At 39.2% G+C, this 23,389-nt stretch overlaps 1 protein-coding gene across 1 annotated transcript; it reads right to left on the bottom strand.

Moving 5' to 3' along the window:
* Positions 1–2,195: 2,195 nt before the first annotated feature.
* On the bottom strand, positions 2,196–19,108 carry FAM174A (family with sequence similarity 174 member A). The gene is made up of 3 exons (XM_048931878.1): positions 18,769–19,108; positions 7,768–7,902; positions 2,196–3,575 (listed from the first exon to the last, which is right to left on the bottom strand). Exons 1-3 carry the CDS (start codon positions 19,029–19,031, stop codon positions 3,554–3,556), a joined length of 420 nt encoding a protein of 139 aa, XP_048787835.1. The 5' UTR covers positions 19,032–19,108; the 3' UTR covers positions 2,196–3,553.
* Positions 19,109–23,389: the final 4,281 nt, after the last annotated feature.

The following is a 23,389-nucleotide window of genomic DNA, read 5'->3' as shown; positions in this document are numbered from 1 at the left end:
GGTGTTGTACTGAGGGACATGGTTTAGTGGGAAATATTGGTGATAGGTGGACAGTTGGACTGGATGATCTTGGAGGTCTTTTCCAACCTTGGCGATTCTATGATTATGTAAGGACTATGCTGTTATAAATTGAGAGTAACATTTCAGTTTTTAGATAGTGATAACAGATACATCTCCATTAAGGGCAATGTGATTTTTCACATTAAAACTCAAAATAAAGAGCAACACATTTTATAATAAACTTTGCCACATTTATTACCTTACCATTCCTTTTCTTGAAACTTGTAGCAAACCAGATGAATTTAAGAGGTTTTCTGAAGGACAGCGAGAGTAGGCAAGGTCATCAACTAAACTCTTAATCATTCTCTGTGTTCATATCCAGAGGACTATAAACGCTTTAGTTACATCTGTATTGCACACAGGAGCTCTGATACTTCTGTGTAACACTGGAACCAGAAACACCACAGCTGCTCAGGCAAATAAGTCCCAGTACCATTGCCTATCTGTGAAAATGAGCTAAAAACTCCTAATCCTGTCATGTCTCAGCATACTACATGTGGTTATTCATATTTATTTAAAATTATGTTTCCTGCATACTCAGCTTCTAATATTGTGTGGTTCTAAAGTTGCTACAAAATCCTAAGGCTTCAATTCCACATTATGTAGAGAGAGCACTCAAGCTGAAAATATGGTAAATAATATTGTTTATTCAGGGAAGGGGTGATGGGGAAAAAAAAAAGTTTTTATTTTAAAATTTTAAAATTCAGGAAAATAATTTAATGCAAAGTTATGCATAAGGCTTCAATCACTGAGCAAACAACTAAAGTGGGATCTGACAACCCACTTCCATTTCATTTAGGGAAAAAATCTGTTTAAGTATATATATATCAACCTTTTCACTATTTGCCAGATGAAAATTTTAGCAGAGAAATCAGCAAACACACGTGTTGTATTCAAGTAACATGTTGCTTCAGCAGGAAAAGGACCCATCTCTAAATACTGTTTTCTGAAAACTAGATCTACATGACATCAAACTATTTCACAAACATCTTACTCAAAGAGGATGCTAAATAGGCTGGATCAAGTATAGCTGAAGCAGGTAAGCTCCTTTCACTCTTTAAGTTCCAGCACTGCCAAATGCTCAATATACCACACATGGAAAAGTTCTGAGATTAGGTATCACTGAGCATGTGTTACCACTTCAATAAAAGACTTTCATGGCATACCGTTGGGACAGATTGAAAGCCTTTTATACCGCGTTACCAACCACCACACAGACATAATATTATGCAGACATACAATTCCCCTTTAATCTTTCTCTCTCTCAAAATAAATAAATAAATAAATAAACAAACAAACAAACAAACAAAAAAACCCAAAATAAAATAAAATAAAATTTAGAGCAGATTTCCAGCTGCTCAGTTATGTCCAAGATAGGTGCAATACAAGCCTTTTAGAATAACTTAGTGCCAGTGACAGCCAAATTCAACTCCTAAAATTACATATGGTCAGGAAAGCATTGAGGAGTTAGGCACCACAAAACACACAGCATCTGGAATACCAGAAAACACAATTGTCTCAATTTATTACCAGTTCTGTAACTTTTCTATAACCACTCATGCTAGAAAATAGAGGCTAATAATTTTGATGGCACAAATCCCCCACCTTTTTTTTTAAACCTGGAAAATTTGCTCAGGAATGTAAATAACATTTTTTTTTTTCCCTCCAGGAAAATCTCCAGATTTACTTGGAACAGACAAGAGCTTACAAAGTAAGTACTCCCAGATTCCCTGCCGCACATAAACACTTCAAGTATGTATGCTTGGCAAACAAAACAGCTCTTCAGGATACATTCAGCTCAAAGCTTAAAAAGATTGTGCAGAATTAAAACAAGTCTAGGAAGTCAGGAAGATGGTCGCCACTGCTAAGCTTAACATGCAACACTGCTAGAAAATATGCAGTTACACTGACCTTTTAATGATGTTGGTCCCCTTCTCATATGGGAATAACATGCTTTACCTCTACCATGTAACTTGTTGCTCTCTCACTCGCAGCCAATGACACAGCTATTTTTTGCAATATTTCTTTCTAGATTTCCCAGCTAAGACTCGTCAAAAAAATCAGGCCTGTGTTCTCACTTCAGTTTTATCTTTAACTATGGATGGAAAAAAAAATGTGTACAAGAGGAGAGGAAATAAAATTACTTCAATTTATTGTAAATACAATGTATTTCCCAGCAGACTGTGGCACATGAGGAAACTGTAGATGAACATTAGCTTGGAAGACTGATTACTTCAAACCCAGTCTAAGGTTTCACTATGGCAAAATAAATAGGGCTCAGTACAAATCAGCTAGCAGAGAATTTTAAAGATATATATATAGATATGTATGGCAGACAACTCCCCATTGTTATAAAAGTAGTCTTGAAGATATTCCTATACTCCTCCAAAAAGGGACTGAACAATCAGGAAAAAGAGTCTGTTTGCAAGTTTATACCTTGAGATTAGATGTACAAAATTAGTGTTACAATTACACCAATGTAATTTTAACAGCCTGAAATTTCTACATTTCATCCATAATATTTAAGAGCATTGTAGGATGTGAAACATTTTTAAAAAAATCACGTCTTCTCTATTTTAAAAGTTATTCCATTAAATTTTAGGACACTGGCTAAAGAAAACAAACTACATGTGAATGCTACTGCATATTTCAAAGTAACTGCTGCTTCTGATGTCACCTTTTCACTTTAGAGTTATGGTTCAAGTTTAGTATTTTCCCCAGATCTAAAGCACAAAAGAATACAGACTGCAAAAGTAAGGAACTTTACCTAAAGTCCTGATGTCTGCTTCATCAAAGGTCTGAATGCTGACACCACTAAGTCAGCGGAGCAAGAGTTGTTTCACATCAGTTAAAGATGGCCCTTAAAAAGAAATTGACTTAACAGCAAAAGATGAGGCATTACTATGTTTAGTAAGACCCTATTAGTAATATCCTTAATATCTATATAGTGCTGAAAAACACACTAAATACTAGAAACATTGTAAACAGGTTTATTTTTTCACTTAAACTTACACATAACAAGTTTATTAGTTAAAAAAAAAATCTCAACGTGAAAGGCAGTAGTTTGGCTTTTTATTTGCAAAGGGTAAAGCATCTCCTCAGTTAAAAGTGAGTTATAACAATTCTGAGTAATCTACACAGGTTAAGTTTACTTATAATTTAATATCAGCCAAAAACCTGTTAACATTCCAGATTGTTGTAGAAAAATTGTATACCACACTTACGGCATACAAGATTTAGAACAAACAAAAAATACCCTGTTTTAAAAGTAATCTCCCTTCCAAATAGGTTTTCGTTTTAGTGCACCCTCTCTCCTCAGGCTTTACAATTCTCTATATACAGGAAGGTACACCAAATTGATACAGTATTTATGGAACAAACTAAGGATGCTGCAGTATGCTAAGTTTCAATTAGCCTCTCCCCAGCTTACACATCTTCTTGCTTCCTATTCCTCGTGTGAAGCAGTCTCGTCTGGTTCAAGAATTAAGTTATTTCACTGCAAGGCACGTACTAATCTACAACAGAAGAAACACATGCATTAATGTGAAATGCTGTTTCAAGGGTAATGTTACTCTACATTTTTAAAGACCAAACATTAAGACAAAAAGGGTGCAATTCTTTATTATTAAATTTGTTCATAAAAACAGGTAGTTACCACATTACAGTGAAGTGAAATGCCACAAAACACTGTTCATTTAAACCTCCAAAATAGTTATTAGACCTCCATGTTTTTCAGTTTTGTTTTTATATATTCTACGCATATATAAAAAAAAAATAATATATATATAACAAAACTAAAAACCATATGTATATATACAAACATATATGTAAGACATACAGTCTGTGAGATTAAACACCGCGTAAGACTGAAATTTTGCTAACTCTCATTAACATACTGTAACTAGCAAGTACTGCATGCATGAAGTGATTTAATGAGGACCACAAACTTGTATACACAGCTTCAAAAACTAAGGATGTGCTTGCAAGACACTGTCCCTCTAGGGGGACAGTATCTAGGCCAAAACGCACGATGAGAAACCAAAGGCCAGAATTTCAAATTTTGACATGCAACAGTAAGTTACTGGACAAAAGAGTTAAGACTTCACATTCAGGTAAGATTCAGGTAAGGCACAGAGACAACACGGTATACAGAGCACTAAACTGGTGACAAGAGGAAGACACCTAAGTTGCACCTATGCTGCTTTTTTCATACAGCAACGAAAGGAAACTGCAACAAGGTAGTTACCATATCAGCACAACAACTAACACAGCCACGCTTATTTTAGGAGTGAAACCAGCTTCTCTGCTCTGCCTTATAAAGATTCAAAAAGCAGCTTACACAAAACAGGCCTAAAACTTTCTAACAAAATGTACTGAACCGTGCACTAACACCTTAAAACAAAAGATCTTCGTTGATTCAATTAGAAAAGAAAGCAAGGCAGAATGAATACTACTGCAGTCTACAGCAAGTCATACAGAAACACACAACTCTTTTGTATACGTGACTGCTTCCATAATTTGTTGTCTATGAGAAAAACATATGGACACACCAGAATGTGTTAACTATACACCTACTTTCCTGAGACTGTGTTTAGTTTTTGAATACATTCCATTCTGATCTATGGCGATAAGAAAGTTATGAACTGAATAAGCTGAGTGACTGTAGTTATGCAAAACTGCAACACTGATTTGCCCATGACACACAGGGATTAAAATCAAAACCTACTCAAGACCTCTCTTGCTAGTTTCATAGTTGTTCCACACCTGACTGCATATTTGCATTATTCTAAAATAAAAAATAGAAGCAAGCTCCAAATCACTGGAATTGTGAAAAAGTGAAAATATCATTTGAAATTATCTGAGGTATTCCTATCATTAAATTGTTTCAGTTTTATCATCAAGTTGTTTCAGTTGTTTTGATTCCTTACACATTTTGTACTCCCTAATTAGGGAACAATGATTATTTAGGTGTATATTGAGCCTATGTGGCAGGGTTCTGGTAGTAGGAGAGGCCACAGGGTTGACCTCTGTTCACCAAGGCAAGCAGTGCCCCATGTCAGAGCAGCACCACTCCAGCTGGTTCAACAGGGACCTGCCACTTCCTGAGATGGCTGCCCAGGAAGGTAGTGTTCAAGAGGTGTCTGGATGAAGAGGTACAAGATATGGTTTAGAGGCTTGTGGTAGCAATGGTGGTGGGAGGGCGGTTGGACTAGATGATCTTGTACGCCCTTTCCAACTTTGTGATTCTATGATTAAGCTGAGTATGTCTGGCTTGTGCCTGTATTTGAGAGTAATCTCCCTGTCCTTATTTTAACGCGTGAGCATCTCTTCATCATATTTTCTCCCTGAGGAGATTGTGTAAACAGTGTGGAGCTTAGCTGCCCAGTGTGAAACTTACACAGGTTGTCATGCAGACACAACAGGATGAATGAAATTGACAAAAGTGTATTTCCAATTACTGATACATATATATATTTTAAAAGTACTCCACATTAGTTTTTAAGCTTCCTTCCTGGAAATGCTGTCCCTTTGCAAAGTATCAGCAGTATTCTACCAAGAACTACTGACAGTTTTGCTGAACATATTCAGATTGTCCACCACAATTCTTCATATTCTCCTATGCACAATTTCAAGATAAACATAACTTGCGAAATTTTGACAGCTTGTCTCTATATAGAGGAGAACACAGCAAGCTTTCAACATACATTTGTGGAATATAACTTAAAATATTTGCTTTCTCAATCTCCCATTTCAGAAATGTTGTCTTTCATCACTTAAGCACTTACTTTCTGAGCACTCCTGAAAAAACAGTAGCGTTTTCTTAAGCTGAATGCCAGTTGTTCAACAACCAAGTGCTAGGTGCTGCACTTCAGTCACGTCTCCATACAATGCTAGAAACTTAGGGCAGTGTGTCTGGAAAGCTGCACAGCTGAAAATCATGTGGGATGCCTGCTGAACATAAGCCAGCAGTGTGCCCAGATGGCCAACAAGGCCAGCAGCATCCTACACAGGATTGGTGTAGCCAGAACAAGCAGAATCACACTGTACTCAGCTTTAGCAATGGTACACCTTCAGTGTTGTGGTCAGTTTTGGGCCCCTAACTACAAGAAAGACGCTGAAGTGCTCGAGTGTCCAAACAACAAAAAAGTTAGTGAAGGGTATGAACCTCAAGTCTTATGAGGAGTAGCTGAGGGAATTGGGATTGTTCTGTCTGTAGAAGAGAAGGTTCTAGGGATACCTTATCATTCTCTAGAACTATCTAAAAGGAGGTTGTGCAAGGTGGGATCAGTCTCTTTTCCTCGATAACAACAAGATGACGAGATGTAATGACTAAAGTTGCACCGAGGGAAGTTTAGGTTGGATATAAGGAAAAAATTTTCCTCTGAAAAAGTGGTCAGGCGTTGGAAGAGGCTGCCCAAGCAAGTGGTGGAGTCATCACCCCTGGAGGTACTGAGGAAATTTGTAGATGTGACACTTAGGGACGTGGTTTGCGGGCATGGTGATGATGGGTTGATAGCTGGACTTGATGGTCTTAAAGGCCTTTTCCAATCTTAATGATTCTATGATTTTCTATTCATTCACTTGTGAGAGTAGTACTTCTATTCAGTAAATTCCCTTAGCAATTAAACAGAAACATATGCAGAAATTCAGTCAGGACACTCAGTTACTTGAATACAATTGCTCTTCTTGCAATGTGGCTCAATCTTGACATCACCTCTTCTGTAAGCTAACACTATCAAATCTTAGGCTGTTTTGCAGGCCCACAGAAAAGAAATAATCCCACTTTTTTCCCACTTTTTCTAAGTGTTTGGGCTTGGGTGAAAACATTGGGTATTTTTAGTTTTCATCTGAAGTTGACACTATTAAAATAAACAGTATTTAAATAGTAGAAGTTCTCTCATCAAGAAGGTAACATAGTATGTGAGGAATTTCATACGCTGATACTGATAAATACTTATCTGACAATAGCTATGTCATCAGATAAATGAAATACTTCTAATGTATTCAAATTATTTAGATCATATGTCATCCTAACGATTATACTAAAAATGGTCTGGATCAGGGAATCAGAAAGATACTTTCAAATATTTCCAAATTGTTTGGTTTAGCTAAAGGACATGATAATTTGCCTAGTACTTCAATTTTAAAAGAAGCTGAGCATTTGGAAATTAGGACAGTTTTTTTGGGTTTTTTTGGTTCTTTTTTTGTTTTTTTTTTTTAAATCTACAATACTACATCATAATTTTTTTCCTTAGGTAACACTTAAAATCAATTGCCAATAGAGGTGTACTGTTTTATAGCTGTAAAGTACCTTGACCTAAACAATACTTCTGTTCTTATTATTCTTGTTTCTATCTCCTTATACACTCAGTAAGTGACAAGAGTAAAATATCCAAGAATGGAATAATTGAAGTGTGTAAAGCTGATAAATTAGTTGTTGACTTTCTCTGGAACTCATATGTCAAAGACAAAATCAAAGACAAAGGTGTTCACGTTCTAGAGTAGATCAAGAACTGAAGTACTAACCTCACCCTCTTGCCTACTAAATTTAAAATTAATTTAAATTAAAAATTCAATTTATTTTGACAGTACGTCTCCAACTACATACATATTAAACAAAATACTAAGCATCCTCAGTCAAGCTTCTTATCATCTGTACACCTTCATTTCTATTTGTAGACATACATTCAGCTCCTCCATACAAACCTTCGAGGATGATTGGCATCAAATAGTGTTGTATCATCATCATCATCATCTTGCTCTAGTGGTGTCAGCTCCATGTTTTCTATGTTTGTATCCAAAACTCCATATCTTCTTGTTTTCCTGTTATGTCTTCTGAGCCTGAAATGTATTTTGAGATATATAAGTTCTATTAATTTCATCCTGCTTCCAATTTCAACAGTATAAGAGAATTATCCCCATAAAACACTGCTACACTGAGACAGATCATGAATTTTAAAAAGTTAGTGTAATTACAGTGTACACTCTTAGCTCACTGAAGTTCAGTTGTCAGACAGCTCCAAGCATGAAGAATTTACAGGAAATGACTGAGGCCAATAAGCGTTTGTCACCTTTAGTTTTGTATAGAATTACTGAAGAGAATACAAAAAGGCACTTAATAGCTAACAAGAAAGTAAATGCAGAAAGCTATTCAGTAGCTAAATGGAAGAAACTGATAAAAATACATGCCAATGTACAAAATGCACTACTAGCAGACCCTACAGTGAGAAAAAAAATAAAATTCTCTTACTACGTATTTGCTGCACATTTTGCAGAACAAGAGATGAAAGAGAAACACAGGAAAACTGTAACAGATATACAGGACAATCCATAGCTGCCATCATTTTCAGCTCAGCCTATGTAAGACTTCATGAATTAAAAAAAAAAAAAAAGCTATACTGTTTAGTATTAAGTCAAATAAAGTGCAGTAAAATATGCAACATGAGGTCTGAGAAACCCAAACATCTCTTACAGAAATGAGTAATAAACATCTTGAAAAAACAGCATTGCTTTTATACAAATCAATCTGTTCTGTGGCTTCACAGTGTAGGTCTGGCTCTCATGTAAGCCCTGTTCTTGGCTTTGCAGCTCTGTATGTATCTAGTATGTCTTGCACAACTCTCTGAAGTGGGGGAACTCTGATTACAAGTCTCTCAGCAAAGCAAATGTAAAGATGCCTGTTACAAAATTGAGCTGCTTTCAGTTAATTTAGTCTCATAAAGACAAGCAATGTAAAAAAAGTCTGTATTCTAGACTCTTACAACTAAATCCAGCACTTCCTTTCAGCAACTTCAGAAGCAGAATTTACAAACCTAAGATAGGTACCTAGGAGAGGTGTTCACAGCTTTCAGAAAGATTTACTATGTACAATTTTTATGCTAATGATCATCCCAGTAACTTAGATGTCCTTTGGTACAAAAAATACCGTTCTTCAGGATATGGCATTATAAAATGAAAAGAATAGTACAAGGGCTGCTCTGAAAGAACTGCCTCATATTTTCTTATGCTGGCCAACAGTGTCAGGGGCAGATGTTGGTGGCGTGGCAGTAGAGGCCAAACCTTCCCATCAATATTCCACTACATTTTGTTGCCATGCGACAGATGGCAGCAGAAGGGCACTCTGAGAGAATGGAGTCTGACGTAGAAATGCGTATGAAGCATTGGTGTGTCACTGAATTCCTCCATGCAAAAAAAAGAAAAAAAAAAAAAAGAAAAAAAAAGGCACCCATTAAGCTTGCTGAACGTTTCTGGAGACCAAACAGTGGATTATGCTCACTGTGAGCACAGCGAGGCAGCAGATGGTGCATTTCAACAGCAGCAGCAAGGACATGAAAGGACAGGCCACATTCCGGATGCCATGAAGATTTTTATGTGAGCAGCATGCAGGCTTTTGTTCATTGCTGGGGATAATGCATAGTCAGTGGTGGTGGCTACATTGAAAAAGAATGTTCTGTAACTGCAAATGTGCTATACCAAATAGTTTTATTGTGCTCTTGTATCTGTTGTAATTGTTGTAAAAATAGGAGGCATTACTTTTGGAACAACCTAGGTATAAAAAGAAATAGTTAGCTTTATAATTCCCTCTACCTGATTTGAAACAGCAGCAGCAGTTGTGCCATACATGTGCTTTAGCATAATTTGTTGTTTAAAGGTCAGACTAATCACAAAAGCACAAAAATGTCATCTTTCAGCTCAGGACAAAAACATTTTAATCAGTTCTCAACACAGAAAGAAGTGAAATACTTATAACGTACCAAGCTGAGGAACATTCTCATGGTTGAAATGGAAACCTCATGATGAGGGTGTGATGAAAAATATGGTAGCTTTAGTATGTCTTTTGTTTTCACTAAAGTAAAAGGTACACAACCAATTTTGGTGTAAGCACTCAGACATTCTAACAGGCTAGACCAATGGCAAATGGTATCACAAGGCACAATTTTAAAGGTCTATATGAATGCTACCGAGAAACAGAAAATTACTGTGATACAAAAACTTAGTTTACATACAAGTTAGTTAACAAACTAATGCTACAAGGATACTGGAGATGCTTGCAGAATATACATGTACAGACGTACCTAGAATGCTAGAGCACTGTCATGAGTGTTTACAAAAGTTTGTTTTTCTAACCAGTGATCGAAAAAAAATCTACCACAAAGCTCTGATTGCATAAAGTCAGTAGCATTCTCAATAACTTAAAAAGGATTACTTTTATCACTGTAGTTATTCCTGACTCCTTGTGGTCTAATGAAGCTATGAAAAATGCGATTCAAGTTACACAAAAATCCATGTTTTATTTCTGCACGTTCAGTCTCAATAATTTCACAAAAACAGCTGACAACATGAGAGTAATCTGCAATAGGACACAAACAAATATTAATACCAGAAGTGTTAGAGATGATAAACTGTAAGAGCAGAGCTAAATAAGAACTAAGAAACTAAGAAAAAAATAACAACAGAAAACATGTTAATGAAATGAGAGCTGAACAAAACAGGCCAAGTCCAAAGCACATCTAAAGAAAAAAGATTAAAGAAACACGGAACTGAAAACGGCTCGGAGGATGATGACTAAGAATTTGCTTTTTCTAAGTTATCCTAATTAGCACAGGTGCAAGGGAATATGCTTTCTAAAAGCCACACACACTCGAAACAAGATCAGTTCAATACAGTAGTAATTGCTAATTGATCTCTCTTTTTATGTAAAGTGCCATTCTAGTTGAAATATTTTACTGTTATTAAACTCTACAAATGTCCCTTGTTCTCTGCTCCTTCTCTTCACAAATACTTCAGAAGATTCTGAGAAGTACAGGACATTTCCAATCACGTCAAGCCTACAGACAAGCTTTATGTATGAGCCAGCATACATCTTCTTAAAAGTGGAAATATCTTCTCATACCATGTACTACACAACATGGTGCAACCCATTCACATTCTCCATTAATGAATATTTCAAACTAAATTGATTCTTCCTGAACCATGAACGATGCCAGTTACAAAAAGCATCCTCATAAATTTATTAGTTGAAGCTAATATCTTCTGTGAAGGGCACACATGAGCTACAGATTTTATATCCATAAAAGAAATTCAATAATCCTAAAAGGCTAAAAAATAACTCCCTAGAAACTTATTTAAAATTATTATCTGATACATAATTCATACTGAACTGCGTTCTGGTAGTCTGATGTAGTATGACAAATTGTGTGGCATACTGTAACAGTTGTCTAGAAGAAAAAAGCCATTTCATCTCATCTGCTAGATCTGTTTTCTCACCAAATCACGAAGGCTGAAGAACTGAGAGCCTGGCTGCTCTTCTTCCTACATAAATACAGGAGATCACCTTTGCCTGCAATAGGCTTCCTGTATGCAAGCAGAACTATCCAGGAACAGGAAAGGTAGAAAAAAGAAAAAAAAAAGAAAAAAAAAGGATATATGAACTGTAATATTAGTGTTTCTGTGCATTGTCAGGCATTTTGTGTCAAGTATCAAATCTAAGCATGGAAGGCGAAATTGTCAAAATGAATGAGGCATCACAATGTCTAAATTTCCTTATTTCTAGTTCCGATTGATATGTTACTACATATATGTTACTACTATATGTCCTGTTACTACATACATTGTTCTTTGGAAAATCTTCTGTCATAGAAGGAGTTGGATATCAAAACGGATGACGATGCACAAGAGACATGAAGTTCTATTGTAAAATACACAGCTAGCTATCACAGCAAATAAAGCCTGGGAAAGATCTGCTGCATTGTAACAAAAGCTTTCCTCAATATCACAATTGGAGGAAAACAACAACAACAAAACAATAACAATACCAGAAAAAAAGAGAGAAAAACCAACAGACTTTCTTCCTGTGTGGGTTAAACACAGGAACAAGTTGATCACAAATCTTCTTCATGGCACATACTCAAAGCAACCCATCTAGAGCTGAGCAGCCTGCTGGAGGTTGCAGGATGCCAGAACACAATCTCCAAAGATGCCTCACAGAGCCTGCTAATGCACACTCAGTTGTCTGAAAATACCTCCCACACTCATCTTCACAGCACAAAGAGGCAACTTTTATAAAAGCACAGTTGAAAACAGAAGTCTCATACACAAAGCCAGAAATGAAATCAGATATGTTTTTTTTTTCCTGACAGAGAAATTGCATGATCAGCTTTATCAGTAAGAAAGTTTGAGAGATTGCTATAGTTTACATTAATTATATGTGGAGAAAAAATAGTGTTACAGCCACAGCAGCAAAGCTGTATCAACTCTCACATGATTTTCTTCAAAATGGATTTTCAGCGCACTGCATTCAAACAAAGCAGGAGACCTGTGTGGATGAGCAAGGAGCTCGTGCACACACTCAAAGCTAAGAAGATGATCCATGTGGAAATGTGGAAACCACTTGGGAAGAATTTAGAAATGTTGTCAGGGCCTGCAGGGATGCAATGAGGAAGGCTAAAGCCTGCCTGGAATTGAATCTCGCAAAGCTAATAAAGGATAAAAAAAAAGGCTTTTTTAAGTATGTTAACAGTAAAAGGAAGACTAGGGAGAATGTGGCTCCCCTACTAAGTGAGGGTGGTGTTCTGGTAACAGGGGATGCTGAGAAGGCGGAGATACTGAGTGTCTTCTTTGCTTCTGTCTTCAGTGAAAAAAGCACTCACTCAGGAATCCCAGACTCTGGAAGTTAGTGAGAGGGTCTGGGGGAATGGAAGACTTCCCTTTAGTCAGAGAGGAGGCGGTCCGAGAGCACCTTGGCAACACCGATGTTCATAAATCCATGGGACCCGATGAGATTCATCCACGGGAGCTGAGGGAGCTGGCAGAGGTGATTGCTGAACCGCTTTCTGTCATCTTTGAGAGGTCTTGGAGAATGGGGGAGGTGTCTGAAGACTTAAGGACAGGCAATGTCACTGCGGTCTTCAGAAAGGGCAAGAAGGAAGATCCAGGCAATTATAGGCCAGTCAGCCTCACCTCTGTCCCTGGAAAGGTGATGGAACAGCTGGTGCTGGATTCCATCTCTAGAAAACCGGAAGAAAAGGAGGTTATCAAGAGAAGTCAGCATGGGTTCACCAGGGGGAGGTCATGCTTGACCAATCTGGTAGCCTTCTACAATGTCGTCACTGGCTGGCTGGATGGGGGGAGAGCAGTGGATGTAGTCTACCTTGATTTCAGCATTTGATACTGTCTCCCATGGCATCCTTATAACAAAGCTGAGTAAGTGTGGGATAGATGAATGGACAGTGAGGTGGGTTGAGAACTGGCTGACTGGCAGAGCACAGAGGGTCGTTGTTGGTAGTGCAAAGTCTGGCTGGAGACCTGTAACCAGTGGTGCTCCTCAGGGGTCAGTGCTGGGTCCTGTCTTGTTCAACATCTTCATCAGTGACCTTGATGAGGGGATAATGGCCACCCTCAGCAAGTTTGCTGATGATACGAAGTTGGGAGGATTGGCTGACACGCCTGAAGGCTGTGCTGCCATTCAGCAAGACCTGGATAGGCTGGAGAGCTGGGCAGAAAAAAACCGGATGAGGTTTAACAAAAGCAAGTGTAGAGTCTTGCATCTGGGGAGGAATAATTGCATGCACCAGTACAGGTTGGGGGATGACCTGCTGGAGAGGAGCTCTGCAGAGAGGGACCTGGTGTCCTGGTGGATGACAGGTTAGCCATGAGCCAGCAGTGTGCCCTTGTGGCCAAAAAGGCCAATGGCTTACTGGGGTGCATCAAAAAGAGCGTGGCCAGCAAGTCGAGGGAGGTGATCCTCCCCCTCTACTCTGCCCTGGTAAGACCTCATCTGGAGTACTGCGTCCAGTTCTGGGCTCCCCAGTACAAAAAAGACAGGGATCTCTTGGAAAGAGTCCAGCGGAGGGCCACGAAGATGGTAAAGGGCCTGGAGCATCTCCCCTATGAGGAAAGGCTGAGTGAACTGGGTCTGTTCAGCCTTGAGAAAAGGAGACTGAGAGGGGACCTGATCCAGGTCTATAAATATCTAAGGTGTGGGGGGCAGAATGGCGAGGCCGGACTGTTTTCAGTGGTGAGTGGAGACAGGACAAGGGGAAACGGCTGGAAACTGGAGCATAGGAAGTTCCGCACAAACATGCGCAAGAACTTCTTTACAGTGAGGTGACGGAGCACTGGAACAGGCTGCCCAGGGAGGTGGTGGAGTCTCCTTCTCTGGAGATGTTCAAGACCCATCGGGACACCTACTTGTGTGACCTGCTGTAGGGAACCTGCTTTGGCAGGGGGGTTGGACTCGATGATCTCTGGAGGTCCCTTCCAACCCCTATGATTCTGTGAAAGCCAAGTGGCTCTGAAAACCAAAAACTCGTATATTTATCAGAATGTACAGAATTGATAAAGAAAGAGATTGATACGCTATCTAACCAAGCAAGGCTTTGACTAACTGCATCCCAACAAACAGTACCTAGATTTTCCTTGTAGTCTTTATCAGAGCTGGAAAAATGTTACTTCTAATTTTTAAATTATAGATTATTTCTATGAAAAAAAAATAGTTGAAGGGTGCAAATATGCTGAAATTTTGTATAAACTCCTGAAACCTTTATGTTTGTTAATAATATGCATGGCTTTACCCTAAGGAAAAAAAAATGTTCAAAAGAAACTGGAAGGTTTGTATCTGAACCTTCAATTTCTAACATGAGTACTGTCACAAATTTCAGCCACAAATCCAATTTACAAAACACATGCTTTCTCTGTGATGATGTATATGAGCAGGAACATAACAGGACAAATACCAGACAGTTTGCTCAAAACACAGTGCTCATTTGCTGAGACAACATCCATTCAGAAAGGGTTTAAGCTTCTGGTACAGTAACAAAGTATAATAGCTGAAGATTTAATTATTATGGAAAGAACTTTCATCATTATTCAGTATCTATATGCAAGTTATCTTAAACAATACTTAAATTTCTGGCAATTAATGGTTTATGAGTGTAACAAAACCATTCCAGCAGCAGAAAGATAAAAACAGCTATTGAGAAAAAAATATTGAGAGTACAAAATAACTTGTATGCATTTTCTCTCAGACTGTCATTAGCAAACAAGCATTTTTCTCATGTGGATTTAAGGTTGCAGCTGCAATTCATGATGTCCAAGTTAATTTGAACTTTTTTGCTACAAGTATACAATGAATTTTTCAGATAAGCATTTTCACCAATGAACATTTCAAAAGCACAGCTCTCAAAAATGTGTAAAAAAAAAAAAACAACCAAATTTACTGTTCCTAGGTGGTAAATGTTTTCGTGCATTAAGAAACAAATCATTTATACATACACTTAAACTATACACAAGAGCATATTGGAAACACGGGCTTTTAAAGTCTAATCCTGTGAACTGGTAATGCCTGGAGTGTAAGGCACAGATCTCTTCTCTCTGGCAATAGTGTCAGGACCTGATGGAAAGGCATGGAGCTGTGTCAGGGAAGGGTCAGGCTGGGGGTCAGGAAAAGGCTCTTCACCAAAGGGCGGTCAAGCCCTGGGTGCCAGGTTGACCTCAGCTAGCCTCTGGGTTTCTACCATCATACTCCAGTTACTCAGCAGTATAGGAGGAAGAAATTAGATGCAACAGTTCTTAGGTTGAGATAAGAACAGAGAAACTCATCAGTTACTGTGACTAGACTCAACTCAGGGAAGACTAATTTATTATCAATCCATAACAGTGCAGGGCAGTAAGAACTGCAAGTAGGAACATCTTCCTCAGGCTTCCCCTTCAATACCATGCTCAATATCACACCCTCTTCCTTGTTCTCCCTGATCTGGAGCTTCACAGCAGGATGAGAAACACTCACTGTGATCAGTCATAGTGCTTTATCTGCGCTGTTTCTTGTTAGAAAACCATGGTGTAGTAGCCATCACTGAAACTTGGTGGGATGATTCCCACGACTGGAGCTTGACTATCAACAACTACAAGCTGCTCAAAAGGGACAGGTTAAGAAAGTGAGGGGGAGGTGTTGCCTCCTACATCTCCTGGAAAAGTAGCATGGTGAGCTACAAGTAATTCAAGAGGCTCCTGGAATATATAGAGGATAACTTCCTGAGCCAGGCAATAGACATCACACCCAGTGTGGTGGTCAATGGCTCAATGTTTAGATGGAGATCAGTGATGAGTAGCGCTCCTCAAAGGTCAGTACTAGCAAAAATGCTCTTTAGTATCTTCATCAGTGACATCAACAGTAGGATCTAGTACATCCTCAGTGTTTGTAGATAACACCAAGTGGCTGACATGTCTGAGGGACAGCATGCTACCAAGACAGATCTAGAAAGGTTGAAGCAGTTGGGTCCAGGAATACCTCATCAGGTTCAAACAATCCAAGAGCAAGGCTTTGTACCTGAGTCATGGCAACCCCCATTATCAGTATAAGCTGGGAACTAAAAGAATTGAGAGCAGCCCTTCCAAAAAGGAACTAGGGGTACTAGTGGATGGTAAGCTGGACATGAGAAAGCAATATACCCTCACAGCCCAGAAAGCCAACCATATCCTGGGCTGCATCAAAAGAACCACAGTCAGCTGGGGGAAAAAGGTATCCGGCCCCTCTTCTCTGCTCTGGTGAGACCTCACCTAGAGTACTGTGTCCAAATGGGGAGTCTTCAGTACAGGAGAGACATGGATCTGTTAGAGCATGTCCACATTATGACCACAAAAACGATTCAAGGGATGGAACATTTCCTCTGTGATGACAGGCACTCTTCAGCCTGGACAAGAGAAAGCTCCAGGGAGACCTGATAGCAGCCTTTCAGTACGTAAATGGGTGCTATAACAAAGAAGGGGAAAGACTCTTTAACAGGCTCATAGGACAAAGGGAGATGGTTCAAGCTAAAACCGGGGAGATTTAGATTGGATATAAAGAAAAAGATTTTCATGATAAAATTAGTGAAGTACTGGCACTGGTTGCCCAGAAAGGTGGTGGATGCCCTGTCTCTTGAGACATTCAGGGTCAGATTAGACAGGGCTCTGAGCAACCTGATCTAGCTGTAGATATTCCTGTTCATTGCTGCAGAGTTGGAGTAAATAGTTTGTAAAGGTCTCTTTCACTTCAAACGATTCTGTAATTCCCCCTCATACTTGTTCTAGCATAGGATCCATCTCACAGGCTGTAGCTCTCTAAGCATTCCTCCAACAGCTACTATCACAGGGCTCATCCTTCAGGAGCAGACTGCTCCAGCATGGAGTTCCACAGCAGATACCTGTCCAAGACATCCTGCCCCACCACAGATTCCTAGGGTCTGCTCCTGCAGGGGCTCTCCAGGGGCTCCAGCCTCTTTCAGGCCTCATCAACCTGCTGCAGCATGGCTCTTCCATAGTTGCACAGGGAGATCTGCTCCCCATGGTGCCCACCGGCTGCAGAGGGACAACCTGTTTCACCACAAGCATCTCCTGGACTGCAGGGAACTTCTGCTCCACATCAGGAGTATCTCTGCCCTCCTTCTGCACTGACCTTGGTGCCTGCAGAGCTGCTTCTCTCCCATATCTCACTCTTATCTCCTAGCTGCTGTTGTAGAGCAGCATTTCCCTTTCTTAGATCTCTTTTTCCAGATCACAGCCAACATCACTCTTGACTCAGCTACGGCCATTAGTGGGCCCCTTCCGGAGCAGCTGAAGCTGCTTTGCTGTGACCTGGGGCAGTGCTGGGCTCTGCTCATAAAGGCCACCTATATGCCCTTCCCAGATACCAAAACCTGGCCACTTACAGCCAGACATAACTGTTTCCACTTTCACTTCCATTTTTCCCATGGAAGGATATCAGAAACAGGAAAAAATAAAGCCACAAGATTTTGCTGGCTGACTCAAAGCACATCTGACCTCAGAAGGTAACTGTCATCAACACAACCAATCTGAAGTAAAAGCCGTAAATCTAGTATTTCCAGAGCCACATCACTCTAAATTTCAACAGAGCTGAGTACTTGTACTGGACAAGGTTTGAATTTAAGCCTGCTTACTTTTGTCATAAAAGCGACATTTCTCACATATAGTTTTGGCATGACATATTTTGCTTACTAAAAATCAGCCTGAAGTAATTATTTTTTCCTTTGCTCTCAAAAAGGAGAAGTTTCTCAGTACTTCACACCAAGATGCTACTCTTGGTTAAGCATCAGTTGTTTGGTTCTTTTTTTTTATTATTATTATTATTTATTACGCATATACATAACAACACATAACCCTAGATTTACATCCGTTTTCATAAAGAACATGTAAACTGTGCTAACTGTTCTGAGAAAAAAAAAAGGAAGAGAAAGAAAACACACAAACATAGTGTAGAAACATAGCTACAATGCATATACTTTCTGAGTAATCACACATTCGAGGCTGCAAGTTGTTCAGAGATTAAGTATGCAAGGAGAAAACCCAGAAACAAAGACTTCTTGTTATGGGGTTAATCATAAAAGAATAAAAAGTTTTGCAAGAAGCTTCAATGAGAAACAGAGGCAGTTTGGCGGCAGTGAAATATTTTAAGGATCGTTCTCCTAGGAACGCACAAGAAGTGTTTACTGAAAACGAGATGCACAGAACTCAGAAGCTGAACGGTGCCTGTTCGCACATGGGACAAAGACTGCCCACGAGAACCCCACAGGACTGGCAGGCGGGGATGTCGCTATTCCCGCCGGGACAGCACCACGAGGATCCGGCAAGGGCCGCTAACTGGCACGCAGCCGTCGCAGCGCCGAGCCCACTCGAGTCCCGCCCCCTCCTCCCGCCCTCCGCCGCGCTCACCGCACCGTCCGGATCACGAAGTAGACGATGAGAGCGGCGCTGGCCAGCAGCAGTATGGACAGGGCGCGCTGGGTCATGGGCTGGCCCTCCTCGGGCGGCACCGACACCTCCGCCAGCCGCCCGCCGCTACTCCGCGTCGTGCCGCCCGCTGTCTCCGTGGGCTGCGGGGAGACGAAGGGGCCGCCGAGGACAGCCACCGCGGCCTCTCCGCAGCGCGCCGCCAGCACCAGCCCCGGCAGCAGCCAAGGAGGCGACGGCCACATACTGCCCGCTCGCCCCGCCAGCGCACGCCCTTCTCAGCCGCCGCCGGCCGCGGCCTGAGCGCGGCCGGGCCCCGCCGCCCGGCCCCGGAACCGGAAGTGCCCGTTGCCAGGTGGCCGCCGCCGCTCCCGGCGCGGTCACGTGACTCACAGCGAGCTGGCCGTATGGGCCGTGAATGGGGATGTGTGAGCTCTTTGGGCGTGGGGTCTCCTAAGGGAGAGCCTTGGAAACTTTCCAAGCGCGTTTCTCTTGTGATCAAAACGTTGGATCGGGAAAACGAGTGTGACTGGGCTGGTTGTAAACAGAGCCCGTAGAGCAATCAGTAGTTTACAAACCCGGTGGAAATTCATGAAGTGGGGAAAGGAGACCCCGTAACTACGTTGCAGCTCTGCACAGACTGAATGCACGGTGCGTATGATGCTCGTGTCAGTCGCATCTCTTCAGCGCAATTGCTTCAGTCAGTCCTATTTGTTAGGTTAATTCTTCAGTCCTTGCTACCTCTTACCAGATGTTTGGCATAGCGGAGAAAGAAATGGAGAAAATATGGACAAAGAAAAATAGCTTTATCAGTTACATTTCTGCAGTTGAAATATCGCTAACAAGGAGGTAAACAGAATTTAAATAAAGGCAGACTTGTTTTAATATCCAAGAAAACTTCCTACTAATGATAGTTAAGTGGGAAAATAAGTTCATGTTCTGACACATATACAGTGAGAATTTGGCATTGAAAAGTGTAACTACTTAAAATAGCATGTGTGCCTTTTACCATTATTTTTATGCCTTCCCTTTTTTATGTAAATGTTACTGGTTATTCCAGTGCTTTGGAGGAACAGTTTTTACTGAAGGTGCTGAAAGGAGCATGTATTTGAACTTTCATGATAACTTTTCCCATTGTTCGTTATTTGAATAGAACTTTTCTGATTGAAGCCTTTAGTAAGTCTCTCCAAACCCAATATATGTGATAATTCCTCATCCATCTGAGTCACCTTGAGATGCGTTTCCACCTAATAATGCATTCCAGCTCATTGGGAGCATTAGTCATTGGTTCAATCAACAGTTTTGAGGATATGTCAGTGCTGCATGGGTGCTGTATGCTGTGCAGTGCTGGGATACTTGCTCAGGGGAATATGGTGATATATTTCATGGCAAACTGCATAACATACTCAATTTATGAGAAGAAACTGGGGACTACTTTGTTCAATATCTCTGTAATACCGTCTTTTTTCAATATGTATGTTTTCAAAGTTATTACTTGAAAATAGGGGAGCCCAGTGTTGTATGGCCAGGGATTTTTTTGTCATTGTTATTTAATTAGAAGATAATTAGAAGATAAAATATTTGCAATTTTTTAAAAATTATTATTTTATTATTATTATTTATTTTATTTTATTTTAAATCATTGAATTCCATCGGTTTGTTCAGCATTCATTTGTGATATAAAGTCTCCAAGTTTGTAAACAATTTGCTTTCAGAAGAATGTAAGATCATTCTTTGTTGAAATATATAATGTATTAAATGTGTCACGAGTTTCAACCTGCATAGCAAAATTGTTTTGACAGCCTTTTTTAAGTTTCCTAAGCATAATTACTGCTTAATTTATTTTTTGCAACCAAAGAAAGAAAAAATTAAGTACAAATGGTGACACTCCGTGATCATCCTTACAACAGCTTTTGAAAGAAATGTCATTCTCTGTGTAAGTGCTAGAACTTTTCTCACCTATAAGAGAAAGGAAAAACTTTCATATCTTACCTCCAAAAGGTGACAGAACTTGAGTACCACTGAAAGACTCTGAGCCTGCTAAATCATCCATTAAAATTAATGGAGCTTACTTGACTTCCACCTCTGAGTAAAGCAAAATTGGGTAATTTTTTGAATTCTTTGAAATAGGCCTTGCACATAAATTGAAAGAGCAGAGAAATTACTTTGCAAGAGTATGTGAGTGTCATACATGTCTGGGAAGGAGCCTTTTCATCACAGAATGAAATGATAACTCGGAGAAAGGCACTTAGGAGTTCTGTATATTCTTTTTTTTTTTTTTTTTTGCAGTTCTGCTAAAACTGCTCTGTGTGTGTGTGTCCCGATACTTTTGAAGACAAAAGGCACAGTACAGAACACATCTATTTTCGTTTCCTTACGCTCTTTCAGTCTGTAGATTTCATCCTTAATGAAGTCCTTTAGGAACAACTTTCAGGTGACACTGAGAAATTAAGAATCCAAAAATGACACTGCACACTATGTGCTTCTCTGCTCTGATAGGATGCTACTGAGATGCAAACTGTCTTCTGTCCCTCTGAAAACACCTGAATAACACTATTGTATTCTGCAAGTCTCCAAATGCCATTTACTCTACCTAAGGGTGTTGTTGCCTGAAAATATTTCTGCTTGCCTGCCCTTGTGTAGATCAATAAGCTTTTTGAACAAGCTACAATAACAACAGAAAGAGAGTATGTCCTTTTAAGGACTCCTCCTGATAATATGGAAATAAAGTAACTATGAAATATGAGGTGTTTTTGCATGCTGGCATTCTTCCTTGCAAAAGTCTTAGTAATTCCAGTATGTTGTTTCTGTATACTTCTGAGAAGTATACCATATAGGTTTTCAGTGCATTCCTGAAAGATGATTTTCATGAACCAAAAAACCCACAACCAACTCAGAACAAAGCCAAAATGTCTATCCTGTTGTAAACATCTCTGAAAAAGGCTTGTTTTAGAAACAACAAAAGTACAATAGATAAAACAGTTATAGGAATCCATGTTTCCCTCTGTAAAACTGTGGAATTATAGCAGAGTTTTCTGCTTAGGACTGCCTGGACTGTTAACAAAGTGTGAAGTAAATCACAGAAGCCTGCATTCTCAGTGTTATGCACATGTAATTTGCATTTAAACTCATAAGATTGGATGCAACTTTGAAGATGTGCAGAGCAGAGTCCATTATCAGATTTTACTGTAATCCTGAAGCAGATGGTGACATTAAAAGAGTAGTCTGTTTAAAACATAACTGGTTTTCAACATAAAAATGAGTTAAAAATGTTTTTGAGTTCAGCCTACATCTATGAATCAGGGTGCCAAAAAGCATAGCTTTGTAATTGCACTTTAAGAAATGTTTTTATCTTTCCTTTTGCTTTGTCTTCAAATACACACTGAATGGAAGAGAGAAGTGAAGAGCCGGCCATATTGGATTAGTAATAGAATATTATTTAAATAAAATGAAAAACACTTTTTGCTTATAACAGTTGTCATTTGTTATTGTTAAATACTTGGAAATGTTACTTGTAAAAAATATCAGTAGCAGAAATTGAATATTTAACCAGTAATTATTTTTTAGTAATACAAGTTTAGGAAAGGAAAGTATGAAGTATGTCATGCCCAAGCAAGATACAGACAGAAATTAAAGCCTTAAAGAGGGCAGACAATTTCATAATAGGGCCTGTCTAGACATTACACCAAGATTCATATGTACTTTAAAACGGGGTTTTTACGGAGGTAAACCAGTGTGAATATCTTTCACATTTGTGTTGTGTTCTTTCACTTGATGGTATTAGAACAGAAAAAAAGCTATAATTGCCATAACTAATACCTAAGTAAAATTCAGTCTTAAATTATGTGATTAAGTGCTGTAATACAATTCTAATTTGTTATAGGAAGTAATTTGTTAAAATGAGCTTTCTTTTATATGTCAGTCCTTTTTATCATTAACAGCTTTTCCAATATGAAAGATTCAAGAGTGGCTTTTGGGGATTTTTCTTACCCTCTTTTATGTACAGGTTCCTTGCAGACAAATTTAAAGTGAGTCTGATGACTGATGACATTACCGAATTAGGTTTTTAGAGTCATAACACCCATCTTTTCCACCTAAGTAGATTTGCAGAGTACTTGCAAAAAGGGGGAAAAAAAAGAGAAAATTCAAAATGTAGTCTCTTATGTGCAATCTTATTCCAAAAAGTGCCTCAGAGAAAGGTTATATAATTATAATGTCTTTGTAATCTTTTAATGTCACTGGAAAATACTTGTTCACGTATTTTAATCCAATACTTTATTATGGCAAATGCAACTTGCTACTTTCTAACAGTTATCTGCCACATTTAACTGAAAATTGTAAAGTCTATTTCTCTGTAAGACATCATACTATATATAAGAGGAGATTTAGGAGTAAAGGGAGAGAGATGTGAGTTTTCTCCACAGCTGGAAGTAATGCAAAAAAACATATTCACTGTTAGTAATGCCTGTAGTGTTTTTAAAACTATACACTGTTACATTTTACGCTCTTATTTTGTCAGATGAATGCCTGCCACTATGAGAAACTTGTGACTATATGTATAATGTCTGTATCATTATTCACAATAGGTGTTTCATAATGTATC

Source organism: Lagopus muta, chromosome Z (genome assembly GCF_023343835.1).
Source record: "Lagopus muta isolate bLagMut1 chromosome Z, bLagMut1 primary, whole genome shotgun sequence".
Lineage (NCBI taxonomy): Eukaryota > Metazoa > Chordata > Aves > Galliformes > Phasianidae > Lagopus > Lagopus muta.
This window is presented reverse-complemented; position numbering and strand designations above follow the sequence as displayed.